This window comes from Aedes albopictus, chromosome 2 (genome assembly GCF_035046485.1).
Source record: "Aedes albopictus strain Foshan chromosome 2, AalbF5, whole genome shotgun sequence".
Classification (NCBI taxonomy): Eukaryota; Metazoa; Arthropoda; class Insecta; order Diptera; family Culicidae; genus Aedes; species Aedes albopictus.
The window spans coordinates 350,754,636-350,771,787 of NC_085137.1; the positions used below are offsets into that span (position 1 = coordinate 350,754,636).

At 46.6% G+C, this 17,152-nt stretch overlaps 1 protein-coding gene across 9 annotated transcripts in view; it reads right to left on the reverse strand.

The window, feature by feature from the left end:
* LOC109419417 (uncharacterized) overlaps window positions 1-17,152 on the reverse strand; it is a 155,961-nt gene that overhangs the window by 93,314 nt on the left and 45,495 nt on the right. For all 9 annotated transcript variants that reach the window (XM_029866244.2, XM_029866243.2, XM_062852714.1 and 6 more), the window contains exon 3: window positions 9,764-9,907. In XM_029866244.2, coding sequence (XP_029722104.1) covers window positions 9,764-9,907 — 144 coding nt within the window. The remainder of the gene's footprint in view (window positions 1-9,763; window positions 9,908-17,152) is intronic.

Consider the following 17,152-nt stretch of genomic DNA (forward strand, 5'->3'; position numbering starts at 1 on the left):
TAACCAGTTCGTGTTGCGCTACATTATTATCGTATTTCTGACAACACTGCACCCGAGCGTTGCCGATCATGGAAATCTTGTGGGCTCCATGTATATGGTTTCCCACTAGCAGACCACTGAGGGATCAGCTCGGTCTGTAGAAAGCGAAAGTGATTGGGATAGGTCAGTACTGTTTGAGTTCGCTTGAAGAGCAGAAGTATAACTAGAAAGAATAAAGAAGATAGAAGTTCCGAACAAAATTTGTTGTACTGTCTGTGGAAAATAAAGTGCATAGGAAATAAGTAATTGGTTGAGTTTTGTGGCCTGTTGAGGAAGTTCTTCTTCGTGGTTTCGTCCGTGTCTGTGGTGCTCGCCGTCATCTTGTCCTGTGGAACCTGTAAAAAAGGAAGAAAATTAAGAAAAGTGACTTACCTGTGTGCTGCTACCTAATTGCCAGTCGTCAACGTCGTCCTGTGGGTAGAAACGCTAAAAAAAGGACACAACGTAGGAAATCACCCGTTTTTTGTGGTAAGAACAACCATAAAATTGGTGCCGTGACCAGGATCTCGGTCGGAAAACGTTCTAGAAGGTTCCTTTGGCACCCGCCATTGCGTGGTCTAGAACAATCCACCGCTGTGGTCGCGCCATTACATTCACCATCCCTGAGACGACAACGGGGACGCTGTTCGTGTTGCTGCAAATTGAATTTGATTCAAGGCTCGATTTATCGGGCGCAAGGTAATTACCTGTCCGATTTTCTTCCCAGGGTTTCACAGGTACCCTTTAGATCGCTTGTTTCTTCCATTCCATGCACTTTTGGTCATTCCTGGCGTTCTGGACACCCCGCTAACTACTTCTACGAGCCACGTGCATAGCGCGGGCAAATTGCGCCATTGCTGCCAGTGATTTCGCGAAAGCCCCCACGGCGCCATCTCTTCAAGCAACCGACGACCTGATGATTAAATGATAGTTGGATCATCACTGGCCCTTGTTACGTCACTCCGACTGTTACATCTCGCCACTAACCCAGCCGTTTCGGGACTCTACGTGCTGGTGTCCATCCGCCCTCACGCCATTTTGAGGAAGGCTTCGCCACCAACCAACAATCACCCACGGATTTCCATTCGCTTTTTGAGGACGATTCCTACCAGACACCTCTACGCCCTGGAACTATTTCGGCGATTTGGATCACGAATAGCGCGGACGGCGCTCGAGACTGTTCCGGTTGACGTTTTTTGATAATTCAAGGCACGCTTTGCCTTGGATAAGGTGAGTACCTTTCCAAGTGGTTAAATTTACAAACGTCCGGTCTACCGTGGTCTTTTTTCTGGACAGATCTCGCTGACTACAACGATCAATTTGAGCTGTCGAGGCTCTACCATGGCGGACTGCGAGGTGCTCATCGCGAGGAGAGACACGCTGCTCGCTACTCTGGGTCGGGCAGAGGCTTTCGCCGCCAACTACGATGCAGGACGGGACCAAGGACAAGTACCGCTGAGACTGAGCCACGTCGACAACATCTGGTCTAACCTCGAAGCGGTGCAGGGCCAGCTTGAGGATACGGAAAGGACAGCAGAAGGTAGGGCATTGCATGCTGATGTTCGTGCTGGCTATGAAACCCGGCTTTTCGCAATAAAAGCAGACTTACTCTCTAAAATGCCTCCCACTCATATGAACGCTCGCAATCCTTGTTCCGCTCAAACTAACTCCGCTCTCTCTGGGATCAAGCTTCCAACTATTTCGCTTCCGGAATTCGACGGCGATTACCAGCACTGGCTCACTTTCCACGATACGTTCGTCGCTTTGATACATTCGAACGCTGATTTGCCCGACATCCAAAAATTCCACTACTTAAGGACAAGGTATTTGGAGTACATAGCTGAAAATTTCCAGAGCACCGTTTTTTAGAACCGTTGAACGGATTTGGATGAAAATGCATCACGCTAATTGTTCAGTGGTTGTCAATAGCGTGATGCATTTTAGTCCAAATCCGTTCAACGGTTCTAAAAAACGGTGCTCTAGAAATTTTGAGCAATGTACTCCAAATACCTTGTCCTTAAGGGCAGCTGTAAAAGGAGAAGCCGCGCAGTCCATCGAGTCGATCGCGATCAGTTCCGCTAATTATAACTTGGCTTGGGATGCACTGAAAGGTCGTTACTGCAACGAGTATTTAATGAAGAAGCGCCACCTCCAGGCACTCTTTGATGTTCCACGGATGAAGAAGGAGTCCGCTACGACACTTCATGGGTTGGTTGACGAGTTCGAACGGCATGTGAAAGTCCTTCGGCAGCTTGGAGAACCTACCGATTCGTGGAGCAGCCTTCTCGAACACCTGCTTTGCACGAGACTACACGACGACACACTCAAGGTGTGGGAGGACCATGCGTCGACGGTGACAGATCCAAACTACGACTGCCTGATTGGGTTCCTGCAACGGAGAATTCGGGTTTTGGAGTCGATTTCTGTGAATCACCATGCACCATCGGGTTCCGCTCCACCTACCGCGTCGTCGTCGAAGAAGCAAATACCGATGATTCGTCTTTCGTCGTGCTCTTCCACTGCTAGCACAACGAAACGATGTCCAGCTTGCAATCAGCCACATCCTTTGGGCAAATGTTTCAAGTTTCAGCGTCTTCCGCTTTCTGAACGTCAGCAGATTGTCAACGCGAAGCGCCTGTGTACTAACTGCTTGAAATCCGATCATTCCAATCGCAACTGTCCATCGGAACTCACTTGCAGGTATTGTAATCGTCGGCACCATAGTCTTCTTCACTACGCAGCCCCGGATGCCAGCCGCAGGTCCTCAAACGACAGCGCAACGCTTCCCATCCCCACCTCGTCAACTCCGGTGATCAATCACTCGTTTTCTCCAGCAGAGCATTCCGAACAGTCTCTGGTGATCGCAACAGATGGTCAGGTTCCAGTGGTTCAAACTAGCGTCCCTCGTCACCACGAAAGAGACAATGTGTTTTTGCTCACCGTCATCGTAAATATCGTCGACGCTTTCGGTCACGAACATCCAGCGCGCGCTCTTTTGGACAGCGCCTCACAGCCAAATCTTATAACCGAGCGACTCGCCAGCATGCTTCGTCTGCGGCGCAGCAACGTCAACATTACGGTACAGGGTGCCGGTAAATTGTCCAAGCCTGTGCGCCAGTCAGTCTACACCGAAATTCGGTCGCAGAATCAGCCATTCTCGTGTGATGTCAACTTCTTGGTGATGGACAAAGTCACAGCAGACCTTCCCTCACAGAATATTTCTACGGCAGGGTGGAATATCCCGAAGGAACTGGTGCTGGCCGATCCTTCGTTCAACAAGTCGCAGCCAATTGACTTGGTACTCGGTGCGAGGCATTTCTATTCGTTCTTCCCCAGTGCTGCACGGTTACAGTTGGCTGCAAATCTCCCAGTCCTCGTTGATAGCGTTTTCGGCTGGATAGTCGCTGGTTCTTCTACTCAAATCCACCCAGACTCCACTTCCGGCACTTCTGCATCCAGTTCCATAACTATTTCGATGGTGTCCCTCGAGGAAAGCATTGAACGCTTCTGGAAAACTGAAGAATTGGTCCTCAACGACGGTTACTCTGTGGAAGAACGGCGCTGTGAGACAGTCTACCAGTCTTCGGTCGAGCGCAATGACGAAGGCCGCTACATCGTTCGAATGCCTCGTCAACCTGATTTCGACGTCAAGCTTGGAGCATCAAAAGCCAATGCGCTACGCCGTTTCCAGCTCTTGGAGAAGCGCCTTGAGCGGAACGCAAAACTCAAGGAAGATTACCACGCGTTTATGCAGGAATACCTCGACCTTGGCCACATGCGCTTGGTAGGAACGCACGAAAAAGAACCTGCAGTAGCCTACTATCTTCCGCACCACCCAGTCTTCAAAGATTCCAGCACGACCACCAAAGTTCGAGTAGTTTTCGACGCTTCGGCAAAGACTTCGACAGGCTATTCCCTAAACGAAGCACTTTCCGTGGGCCCGGTGGTACAGGATGATCTGCTGGACATCATGATTCGCTTCCGAACCTTCAAGGTGGCCGTGGTAGGCGACATTGCCAAAATGTACAGGCAAGTTTTGCTGCATCCGGACGACAGGTCGCTCGTTCGCATCTTTTTTCGATTCACTCCAAGTTCTCCAGTACAGGTTTACGAATTGCTCACCGTTACGTACGGCTTGGCGCCTTCTTCCTACCTTGCAACACGCACATTGAAACAGCTGGCGGATGACGAAGGCGAGGCGTACCCCCTTGGCGGTCCTGCGTTGCGCAAGAGCTTTTACGTCGACGACTTCATCGGAGGAGCACAATCTGTTCAAGAGGCTATTCGACTGCGAACGGAAATGAGCGAGCTACTGGCCAAGGGAGGCTTCGAGCTGAGAAAATGAACGTCCAATGAGCTCGATGTTCTGCAGGGCCTGAAAGACGACCAAATTGGTACTCAGTCGTCCCTCGAATTCAGCCCTAACGAAACCGTGAAAGCCTTAGGAATCTGTTGGGAACCGGAAGCGGACACCTTGCGCTTCGACTCCAGTGTCGATGAGAACAGCAAACCACCCACCAAGCGTTCCATTTTGTCGGCCATATCACGTTTATTTGATCCACTTGGTCTCATCGCACCGGTCGTCGTGAAATCCAAGATTTTGATGCAGGAGCTCTGGCTGTTATCTTGCGGATGGGACGATCCCGTTCCGGAACAGATCCAGCAAAAGTGGGAGAACATTCGCAGCGAACTTCCGAAAATTTCCTCATACCGTGTCGACCGCTATGCACTCTTGCCAAACTCAACGATCCAGCTACACACTTTCTCCGATGCTTCAGAATCGGCGTACGGTGCATGCATCTACGCCCGCTGCGAGAACGCGCAAGGTCAGACTCGTATTTGCCTGCTGGCATCCAAGTCGCGTGTGGCACCCCTAAAACGAGTTAGTCTTCCACGCTTGGAACTCTGCGCCGCTGTTTTAGGTGCCCATCTTTACGATCGGATCAAGAAAGCTATCGGCATCGACATTTCCACCTCGTTTTTCTGGTCCGACTCTGCCATTACGCTGCAGTGGATCCGTTCGCCTCCGAACACTTGGAAGACATACGTCGGTAATCGGGTTTCAGAGATCCAACACTTCACCCATGGCTGTATCTGGAATCACGTCGCTGGCTACGAAAATCCTGCCGATCTGGTGTCACGCGGAATGACAGTAGCGGAATTCGTCGGAAGCAATCTCTGGCGCAGCGGACCCGATTGGTTAGCCCGTCAAGCACAGTATTGGCCAACATGTGAAGCTCCAAACGTACCCGAAGAAGACCTTGAAATTCGAACGGTTTCCGCAGCGGCAACTGCAACGTCACCCCCGATCAACTCGTTGTTCCTACGATGGTCCTCCTACACTCGCCTGCTCCACGTCGTCGCTCACTGCCAGCGTTTCGTTGCAAATTGTCGTGCCAAAACTCGTACTCAACCAGAATCAGACCAAGTTACCACTACAGTCAGCCTCTTTCCCCAACAGTTAGCTGAAGCCAAAACGACCCTAGTTCGCCTTGCGCAAAATGACTCCTTTGCCACCGAAATAAAAGCCCTTCAAGATGGTCAAGTAGTTGGAAAGCGTTCTCCTCTTCGAAAGTTGAGCCCATTCGTCGACCCAGAGAGAGTATTGCGAGTGGGAGGCCGTCTAAGTCTGTCTAAATTGCCCTACCAAAGCAAACATCCTGCACTCCTTCCCAAATCACACCCTTTCACGCGCCTTGTAGCTGAGCACTACCACAAGAAGCTTCTCCATGGCGGCGGGCGTGCTCTGCTGGCAGCAATGCGCGAAGAATTTTGGCCGATCGACGGCCGCAGACTAGTGCGAAATATGTTTCCGATGCTATCGTCTCAACCCGGTGGCTGAACAGCAACAAATCGGCCAGCTACCTGCTGCCCGAGTGATTCCCAGTCGTCCATTCAGCGTAGTAGGAGTTGATTACGCTGGGCCATTCTACCTGAAGGCCATCCACAAACGAGCTGCTCCCACGAAAGCGTATCTGTGCCTCTTCGTGTGCTTCGCAACGAAGGCGGTGCACCTAGAGTTAGTCAGCGAACTGTCCACGTCTGCTTTCCTGGCAACTCTTCGCAGGTTTATCTCTCGCCGAGGCCGCCCCTCGGATATACATTCGGACAATGGGAAGAATTTTGAAGGTGCTAGCAACGACATCACCCAATTGTATGACATGCTCGCTGAAGAAACATTCCAAGCGGAAATCGTATCGACATGTGCCGCCGAAGGAACTACTTGGCACTTCACACCTCCAAAAGCTCCTCACTTCGGCGGGCTATGGGAGTCGGCCATCAAGGTAGCGAAGAAGCATCTGTATCGACAGATAGGCACGACGCGGCTCTCTTATGAGGACATGAGCACTGTTCTAGCACAGGTAGAAGCGATACTGAATTCGCGGCCACTGCTTCCAATGAACGAGGATCCTGACGACTTGGCCGCATTAACTCCAGGCCACTTCCTCGTCGGTACATCGCTTCTCGCCCTGCCCGACCCAGACTTTCGCACCATTCCGACAAGTCAGCTGGACCACTACTGGAAACTTCAGTCTCACATCGGACGATTTTGGTACCATTGGCAGAAGGAATCCAGCTTTTTACGCTGTAGTGAGGGGTGATTCAATTTTGACGGATCTTGCCGACAGCCCTTGCAGCATCACTGTTGCCGAAAATTTCAGTTCACTGCTCCAGATTTGTCAACAATTTTCACCTGATGTTTCCATTGTTACCAGCACAACAAAATTTTTAATATAATGCAGTGTGCGTTTAAATGGTTGCAGAATTAAGAAATCACTTGATCATTGGATTGGAATGCTGGTTGCTGGTGAAGTTCCCAATAGAATGTTCGGAGGGTTGTGATGGAGAAGACCCCGAAAAAAAAACTGCAGGATGCTTTAACTTCTCATTATGGTTATTCCTTCGGGAGCGCTAGGGAATACATATTGGGATGCCTATACATACTGAATTGTTGAGGGTTCACGGGTAGTGGGAAACTTGGTGGGGAAAATTGTCAGACGATTCTCGGAAGGACCTACTTTGAAATTCCCCGAGGGAAAGTGCTGGAGGTGTCTAGGTAGAAAATGGTGAACTGGCACAGTAAGGTTTTAGGATTCCTTCGGTTTTCCCTTTGAGGATTCCACCAGGGATCCCCATCGCGGAACCATCAGGAGTTGCCACCGGGGATTCTTCCTGGAATGCGCTCCGAGCATACTTTCAAGAATTCCCTCCTGCGATTCCTCCAGGAATTGGTACTGGAGATTTCCCAGTAATTCCCACCGGAGACTTCTCTAGTAATTTCCTCCGGGAACTGCTCCAAGAATTCCCGATGGAAATTGCTCTAACAATTCTTATCAAGGATTGCTCCAGGAGGTTCCGAAAATTCCAACGGGGGATTGCCCCAAAAATTCCCACAGATGATTTCACAAGGAAGTCTAACAGGGGATTGCTGCATGAATTCCCCGGGGGGACTTCCTGGTGCTATCATCGGTGGGAATTCCTGAAGTATTCCTATACGGACACCAACAAGACCCACAACCCGGTGACGAAGAGGAGTGTATCCGTAGCTTCAGACAGAAACTGAAAGAAAGTCAGATTTTCTGAAGTGCACCTGGTCGCATGGGAGTCGAAGGTGTTCCGGATTCGCTGGGTGATCCCGGCGGACATGTCGTACCAGATAGAATAGCCGAGAACCCCGCGTGTAAGCTCGACCAGTGAAGCAAAGCCACACAAAGACTAAGGACTAAGTGAAGGTATTCCGGGTTCGCATAGTGCAAGTCGTGCAACTTCGGCAAATAATGTAACTCCACGAGGGCCAATTGAAGGTTGAGACGATCGGCCGGAAGCACGGCACTAAGCAGCATCATCAGGGCTCATACTGATACCATACAGGAATTACCCACAGGAACTGTAACAGTTGTAGTAGGACATAGTTAGGGTCGTAGGGACGATACGAATCTCCTAATAAAAGCCGGCAATCGAAATTCATTATTTTTCCTCTTCTAGTTAAACCTCGGCGGAAAGAGCCGATTCTGAATGGACTGGAGTGGTTAGTTATAGTTCCTCAGTGTCTAGTTAAAGGTGGCGGGCAACGATCACAAATCTAAAAAGAAATAAATTTTTAATCATAACAAATGTTAGCCAAAAAATTTGATGGTGAAAACTTTTGACAATTCGGAAGCAATGAACTGAAATTTTCGGCTACTATGTTGCTAGCTATGTTGCTGCATGGGCTGTCGGCAAGATCTGTCAAAAAAGAATCACCCCTCTTCAAGCGTAAAAAGCTGGATACATCCAGGAGCTGCAAAAGGACACCAAGGGTCATTCGAGGAACGAGAAATTTTTGCTGGGGCAACTTGTCATCATCGTCGACGAGCAACAGCCAACACTGCGCTGGCCTTTGGCTCGTATAGTCGCCGTTCATCCCGGGAACGACAACATCACTCGGGTCGTTTCATTGTTGACTGCGAAAGGTGTTATCAAACGACCAATTGCGAAAATTTGCCTGCTTCCTTTCGTCGCATCGGTTCCTGATGACAGCGATTCAACATCCAACGATGAACTTCAACTGGAGCCTGCTTTAGATTAAGTAATTACGAAAAAACCTAGAAATTGTTCCTAGAATTTAGAAAACCTTTGTGCATGTGTAGTCAGATGATTTTGCTTGTTTGTTTTGTTGATAATTGAATGTTATTCAAGGCGGCGGGTATGTTCTATCATAGCAGAGTTGCGCCACAGCTCCCGGGTTAACCGGTTCGTGTTGCGCTACTTTATTATCGTATTTCTGACAACACTGCACCCGAGCGTTGCCGATCATGGAAATCTTGTGGGCTCCATGTATATGGTTTCCCACTAGCAGACCACTGAGGGATCAGCTCGGTCTGTAGAAAGCGAAAGTGATTGGGATAGGTCAGTACTGTTTGGGTTCGCTTGAAGAGCAGAAGTATAACTAGAAAGAATAAAGAAGATAGAAGTTCCGAACAAAATTTGTTGTACTGTCTGTGGAAAATAAAGTGCATAGGAAATAAGTAATTGGTTGAGTTTTGTGGCCTGTTGAGGAAGTTCTTCTTCGTGGTTTCGTCCGTGTCTGTGGTGCTCGCCGTCATCTTGTCCTGTGGAACCTGTAAAAAAGGAAGAAAATTAAGAAAAGTGACTTACCTGTGTGCTGCTACCTAATTGCCAGTCGTCAACGTCGTCCTGTGGGTAGAAACGCTAAAAAAAGGACAACGTAGGAAATCACCCGTTTTTTGTGGTAAGAACAACCATAAACAATTGGTGCCGGCGAACGCGATTTAATAATTTTTGAGTTTCACTAAGATATAAAAAATAAACCTAACGCTGGAAAAATCCTAAGGCATTTCTCAAGAATCTTCATGTTTAGTTCACTTCAACATAAATCTAGAACCTTACTCAGTGCTGCAAGTGCAAAGTGGGGGATCATGGAACAAGAAATTACCACAAGAGCGCAGAGCGCTAAATGCATGATTTATGGTTGTACTTTCCAGGTTTAAGTAGATCTATAAGACGGTTCATTTTGTACTGTTCTCCCTGATACCATTTGTCCAATATTCTCAAATCAACCGTTACGTTCATTTCCTTCCTGAACAAATCAGAGTCTTATGCAAGCAGGATATGTGTATCTGACAAGATTAGATACAGGATGGTGTCGCACCGGCGACCGGAGGCCACCCAACCGTGGCGCATCGGTGGTGTTTTCAAGCGAAGCAACATAAATAAATATGACGACAAGCTTGGGCAAACTTACGCTTGGCACATCCTTTCAGTAGTCCAATCAGCACTACGTAATCTTTCTCGCAGCTGCACGTATTGGAGGATGGATCACAGTACACGTGATGCAGCTTGGCGTGGCACGTAAATTCGCACGGGGCTCCGACGTACATCCCCTTGGCTGTGGGCGAGAGAAGATAAAGAGTGAGAGAGGAAGAGAGAAAAGAAGATGAGAAAATGTGCAAAAAGTATCGCGCCTAAGTAGAACCCAGACATACAACAGCTGGAAATAAATGTAGCAGCAAAAAATCAATCAATCAATTGGAGAATGATGTTGTTTCCTTTCGAGCATTTCACGCCCCCACGGAATCCGGTAGGTAGGTACCAGACAGGAAGACGGTCAACTGCAACTCGATTTGATTTAAATTTTATGGTCATTTTTATAATGGTTTTCCAGTGGATGTTGGTACTTCTTTTACATGGTGGTGATAACGATGGATAAAAGTTATGTAGGTTGTCGTTGGATTATGGCCAATAGGTATACTGCTTCTTAATGTTTATTATCGCTGGTTATGGAACTTTTTCGTCGAATGATGTAATGATTGAATGATAAATTCGTCTTCTTCAAGTCAAAAGCTAGTGAATAATAAGCAGTTACTTGCAGGATTGATCACATAGATTCTTGGACACATTTTGCGTAGGATTTTAGGAAAATATTTTATAGAAGTATACTTTACAACGGTTAGTCTTGAGTGGCTACGACAGCCCAAGTAACCACGGTGCTGAAGCCTTATTGCTTGTAGATATACGGTGTATTTAGAGCATTAATTACTTTGCATGATCATTTAAGGTTGATATAAAGTGGCACGGTAAAGGCTGGGTATTAGTATAGGACACGCTTGTATGGAAAAAAAAAATCCTCGCTACAGTCGACTTTTTAGATCCCATTCAGGTCCCATAAGAACTGTACAAAATTTCAGCGCAATCGGTGAAACTATAATTTAGCGCAAGCGGTTCAAAGTTTGTATAGAATTTACTGTGGGAAAAGTTACACTTTCAGATAAAAAATTACAGAGGTCGCCCCTTGTCTCCCTAATTCAACGCTTCTTGTAGAAAAATCATTTATGAAACTTTCCTTCGAAGACCGCAAAACAATTGGAAGCTTGTGGAAAAAGTTATTGATTTATTACCGATTATTGATCCAACAAACGGCTTTTTATTTTGTTTTATCAGCAGCACTGCTCCTGCCGTTGTTGCATGGGGTAGCGGGAGGCATCACCACCCCCAGAAACAGCAGCAGCCAAGGCAGCAGCTACGCGCAGCTCGAACGCGAGTATGACCGCTGCCCAAGCCACGACGTCAAGATCATCATAGGTCATAGGAGATTTAAACACTCAGGTAGGTCAGGAGAAGGAATTCAGATCAACGATTGGAAAGTTCAGTGCCCACCAGCAGACTAACGAAAACCGCCTACGACTCATTGATTTTGCCGCCTCCAAAAACATGGCCATACGTAGCACCTTTTTCCAACACAGCCTCCCTTATCGTTACGCCTGGAGATCACCTCAGCAGACGGAATCTCAAATTGACTACGTTCTGATTGACGGACGGTACTTCTCCGACATTATCGACGTCAGGACCTATCGTGGCGCCAACATCGACTCCGACCACTATCTGGTGATGGTAAAACTGCGCCCAAAACTCTCCGTCATCAACAATGTACGGTACCGGCGACTGCCACGGTGCAACCTAGAGTGACTAAAACAACCGGATGTCGCCTCAGCAAACGCGCAGAATCTCGAGGCCGCCGTGCCAGACGCGGGCGAGGCCCCTCTAGAGGACTGCTGGAGTACAGTGAACGCAGCCAAGAACACCATTGGGTACATGGAACGCAATCGACGGAACGAATGGTTCGACGAAGAGTGCAGAACGGTTTTGGAGGAGAAGAACGCAGCGCGGACGGTAATGCTGCAGCAAGGGACCCGACAGAACGTGGAACGTTACAAACAGAACCGGAAACAGCAGACCCGCCTCTTTCGGGAGAAAAAGCGCCGCCTGGAAGAAGCGGAGTGCGAAGAAATGGAACTGCTGTGCCGTTCCCAAGAAACACGGAAGTTCTATCAGAGGCTCAACGCATCCCGCAACGGCTTCGTGCCGCGAGCCGAAATATGCAGGGATAAAGACGGAGGCCTCTTGACGGACGGACGTGAGGTGATCGAAAGGTGGAAGCAGCCTTCGATCAGCACCTGAACGGCGTGGAGAACGTAGGCACGGGAGCCCACGGCAACGGAAGGAACGACGACGCCAGTGCAGCGGAGGACTAAAATGAACCAACTCCCACGGTGAGGGAAGTTAAGGATGCCATTCATCAGTTCAAAGCCTATAACAAAGCAGCTGGTAAGGATGGTATGGCAGCTGCACTCATCAAGAAGGGCCCAGAGAAGTTGGCCACCTGTCTGCATCGGCTGACAGTCAGGATCTAGGAAACCGAACAGCTACCGGAGGAGTGGAAGGAAGGAGTAATCTGCCCCATTCACAAGAAAGGCAACAATTTGGAATGTGAGAGCTTCAGAGCGATCACTATTTTAAATGCTGCCTACAAAGTGCTATCCCAGATCGTCTTCCGTCGTCTGTCACCTGAAACGAATCAGTTCGTGGGAAGTCATCATCGACGACCGCTCGACAACGGACCAGATCTTCACCGCACGGCAAATCCTCAAGACATGTCGAGAATACCAGATCCCAACGCATCACTTGTTCATCGACTTCTGAGCGGCATACGACCGTAGCGACCGCGCAGAGCTATGAAGAAACATGGACGAAAACGGCCTTCCTGGGAAGCTGACTAGACTGATGAAAACAACGATGTGCAAAACTGCGTAAGAGTTTCGGGTGAACTATCCAGTCCATTCGAATCTCTCCGGGGACTGCGGCAAGGTGACGGACTCTCATGCCTACTTTTTCTGGAAGGTGTGATGCGACGAGCCGGGCTCAACAGCCGGGGAACGAGTTTTACAAAATCCGGTCAATTTGTGTGCTTTGCGAACATGGACATTATCGCCAGAATATTTGGAACGGTGGCAAAACTGTACACCCGCCTGAAACGCGAAGCAACAAAGGTCGAACTGTTGGTGAATGCGTCCAAAACAAAGTATATGCTGGTAGGCAGAACCGAGCACGACCGGGTATGCCTAGCTAGGTAATAATGTGACGCTAGATGGGGGGATACCTTCGAGATGGTGGTACTCTACGGACACGAGACATGGACCATGTTCGAGGAAGACGTGCAGTATTTGGGTGACGGAGTTTTCGAGTGACGATCTTCAGTGGTGTGCAGGAGAATGGTGTGTGGCGGAGAAGGATGAACTACAAGCTCGTGGTGTGCGAAAATTCCCCAATTTTGCGTGACGTACTAAATGAATGCCGCCTTATAGGTGCCATAATCAATCTCTAAGTTCATAGAGCATTATTAAAAAAAAAATCGCATATAATGACTACATGACATTCATCAATAGTAAACCATTTCTTGTAGCTCGTAGCAATTCATACCTAGCTTGATAACGTTATATTCCATTCATTCAATTTCCACCACCACTTCGTAACTTAACCTTTCCAATAGTTACCAATTCAATGGTTCCCTCTAATGAACACTGGCCTTTCGGTAATAGGCAGTGAAACAGCATGGACCGCTACCGCTGTGCTGCAGCTGTCCGGCCTCGCACCTACTTTCGCATTTAAAATCCTATTTTGCCGGCAATTAGACCCGATCCGGTTCATTACTGGCACTCAAGCAATCTGCAAATTAAGCTCACCAAATCCACCCAAATCCATGCTGTGCGAAAGCCATCGCCATCAACGGGGGCTGTTTCCTGTTGTGGGGTGGCCCCTAGGGTGGAATTGCAGCATAAAACATTCAGTCACGACATTTCACCACACCGCACGACAGAGTGCAGTTCTACGATAGGGGCCGCTGCTTCTGTTCGTTTTTCAGCGGCGTAGCTTTGAGACAGCTGTGGGTTGCTAATGAAGAAAGTTGTGCGTTATCCGCTCCATAACATATTCAGGAAGTGTGACTATAGGATTTTCTTGAAGCGATAATTAAACTAAATACTATGGTAACACTTAAAAAAGAAAGAAATTTTGCAAAGTTAGGGGTAGGCGGGGCATAATGAGCAGGTGGGGCATAATGAGCACCTTGTATTTTCACTGTAAATTTCCAAGTTTTCAAAACAAATTGCTTGATTGCAGTTTAATTACCTCAAACCCAATGAATTGATGACGAAACATTTGTCAAAAAAGCCGTTTGCTTTGAAAAAATAGTCAAAATGTGTGAAGTGGTCATGTACTGGGGAAATACTATAAGAACCAGCTGACCTAAAATAAGGGTTTGGAATCAAAATAAGAACGTAATGGGTATCTATCAAATTTGTTGATGTTTACTGGGTCAATGAAATGTATTTGTAACACTTTCAAAATATTTGTATAGTTATTTTGCTAAAAAAATAGTAGGGTGGGGCAAAATGAGCAACTGATGGAAAAATGATGAAAATTTTTAACATTTTAAACAAACGATTTTCACTTTTGGATTTCTCTGTTACGATGCATATAGTAAGGTTTTATTATTAATTTTCAATTTATTAGCTTTAAAAAATCAGTATCTGTAAATTATCACCGTTTAAAAATGCCTTAATAGTAAACTCTATGGAACCCCACCGTTCCCTACAAATTAAACCCCATAATCCCCTCAAATTCTTATTAATTGTTGCCGGTATGCTTTATCATTGACAAGAACAGTCAGTTAACATTTGATTGTGTACAAAACAGGGATTGATCATCCTGCCCCACCTAGGGTGCTCATTATGCCCCACCTCTTAAACGCAATCGACGATTTTATACGTTTTTAAAAACATTAAATTTTGCAACATTTATAGCTATATTTGAAATTTCAACGATTAGTTTTTGTCAGTTAAGGTTAAAATGAGGATTATACGTCAAAATTACACATTTATTGTGCTTAATTTACTGGATTTGGTGGCAAAATGCTTAAGCTGCTCATTATGCCCCGCCTACCCCTATCTGTGCTTGTCTGTGACTCTTGAATCTCTGTTACTATAATTATTAAAAATCCAAGGAAGTATTGCAAGGGTCCTTTTCTGAAAAGAAACTGATTTTAAACTTGGAAATGATTCACTACCCTCTTTATTTCCATGGCTACGCCTCTTCAGCTACCAACCTAATAGGGCAATCGAGATGACGAGAGGGTAGTTTCTCCGCCGGCAATTTTGCAGTAAGCGTATTTACTCAAACTAAAAATAAACTGGAACACGAACACAGAAGAAACCATTCGGTTAGCTGTACCGATTAATGGATCCCATGGGGTGAGAAGACAAAAAAAAAGAAACTTTCCCGTTTGCACTACTGTTTTGGGGCGGCTCTCGCAAGTCCATAGGAGTGCAAACGTGCCTGCACCAGTGTGGCGTGGTATCTTATAATCAGCTGTATGTATATTTAAGACGTAAACGGAGTGGAACTGCTTCAGGTTCGAGTCCGCGTGATTTTAATCTTCTTTTGTGTGTATTTTGGCATGATACTTGAGTGACATGCAATCAATTACTGCGCCATTTGAAAAAAAACAGAAGTATGACTTCATTGCCTAAAACGAATTTGAGTTCGCTTTTTGCTGGCTGTTAGGGTCAGCATGAAGTTGACCATCAATATTATCTTAACGTCTTGATCGACTTCAGATAGCTGTATACCGTCGCCAGTGATTGACTAAAACACTATGGGCCGCCTGCTACGGTGCTAAAAGTTCACTGGTGACCCCTAATTCATGGTGTGGTGCGGTTCTATGCTCACCTGCCTTGGTATGAATGTTTAGGGGGCAAGTTAGGGGCTCTTGTAAAGTAATAGGACGCCCTCTACAGTATTACGTCCTTATTGTGCAAACCGAAGCAATGATGCACTCAGTGTACTAACTTCTTTGACGATCGATACCGATTTGGTTTTATAGTTTCTGTTCTTTTTTGTGATGTGATTGCAAATAATCTAATCCTGCCTAGCTTTATCAAATACCAACCTTCACTTTTTGCAGCTTTATACAAAATGGTACATCCCAAACGGTTTCAAACCAAGAAACTTAATTTAATAGGAGTTTTATCTATTTTGTTAACTTAGTGAACCCGATGCTTGTTCGACAATTAATTTATTACTCCTTGTCAGCTATACCAATCGGTCAGTATAGCTGAAATAGACGTAAAAACTTGAAGCATTTGGAGAGCGTTTGTTTATATTGAAGAGCAAAGAGCGTTTATTTGACAAATTGTGAGATAAATGTGTAAAAAAATACCACTTGATTCCGTATCGCTGCCCGAGCAAAGGCGGATAACAAAATGATAACAAGTTTTGTTAACTGGTTATCATTCGTTTGATAACTGAGTTTGTTATCATTTAGGTTGAATTAAGAGCCAACATAACAAAAATGATAACTCAAAATTACTCCACGAATACTAAAATGATAAGAAGTTAAATTATCATTGAGTTCAAGTTGATAACTAATTGTGTTATGCAATATTTTATTTAATATCACATTTAGTTACCAACATGAAAAAATACAGCTAATTAATAACAGGATTTGTTATCATTTAGTTAGCGGCATACATACGACAGTATCGACCACACAGAGCTATAGAAAATCATGGACGAAAACGGCTTTTCTGGGAAGCTGACTAGACTGATCAAATCAACGATGGACGGTGTGCAAAACTGCGTAAGAGTTTCGGGTGAACTATACAGTTCAATCAAATCTCGCCGGGGACTGCGACAAGGTGACGGACTCTCATGTCTACTCTTCTGGACATGTCTCACTCTGGAATGTGTGATGCGACGAGAAGGGCTGAACTGCCGGGATACGACACAAAATCCGGTCAATTTATGTGCCTTACGGACGCCATGGACATTATGGCCAGAACATTTGGAACGGTGGCAGAGCGGTACACCCACCTGAAAAGCAAAGCAGCAAAGGTCGGACTGGTGATGAATGGCTCAAACACAAAGTATATGCTGGTAGGCGGAACAGAACACAACCGGATCCGTCTAAGTAGTAATGTTACGATAGACGGGGATACCTTCGAGGTTATGGAGGAGTTAGTCTACCTCGGATCCTTAATGATAGCTGACAACAATGTAAGTTGTGAAATTCGAAGGCGCATCATCAGAAGAAGTCGGGCCTACCACAGGCTACAGAAGAAGCTGCGGTCTAAAAAGATTCACCCACACACCATGTACAGAACGCTAGTAAGACCGGTGGTCCTCTACGGACACGAGACATGGACCATGCTCGCGGAGGACCTGCAAGTACTCGGAGTTTTCGATGTTCGGGGATGTTCTTCGGCGGTGTGATGTAGAACGGTTTGTGGCGGAGAAGGAT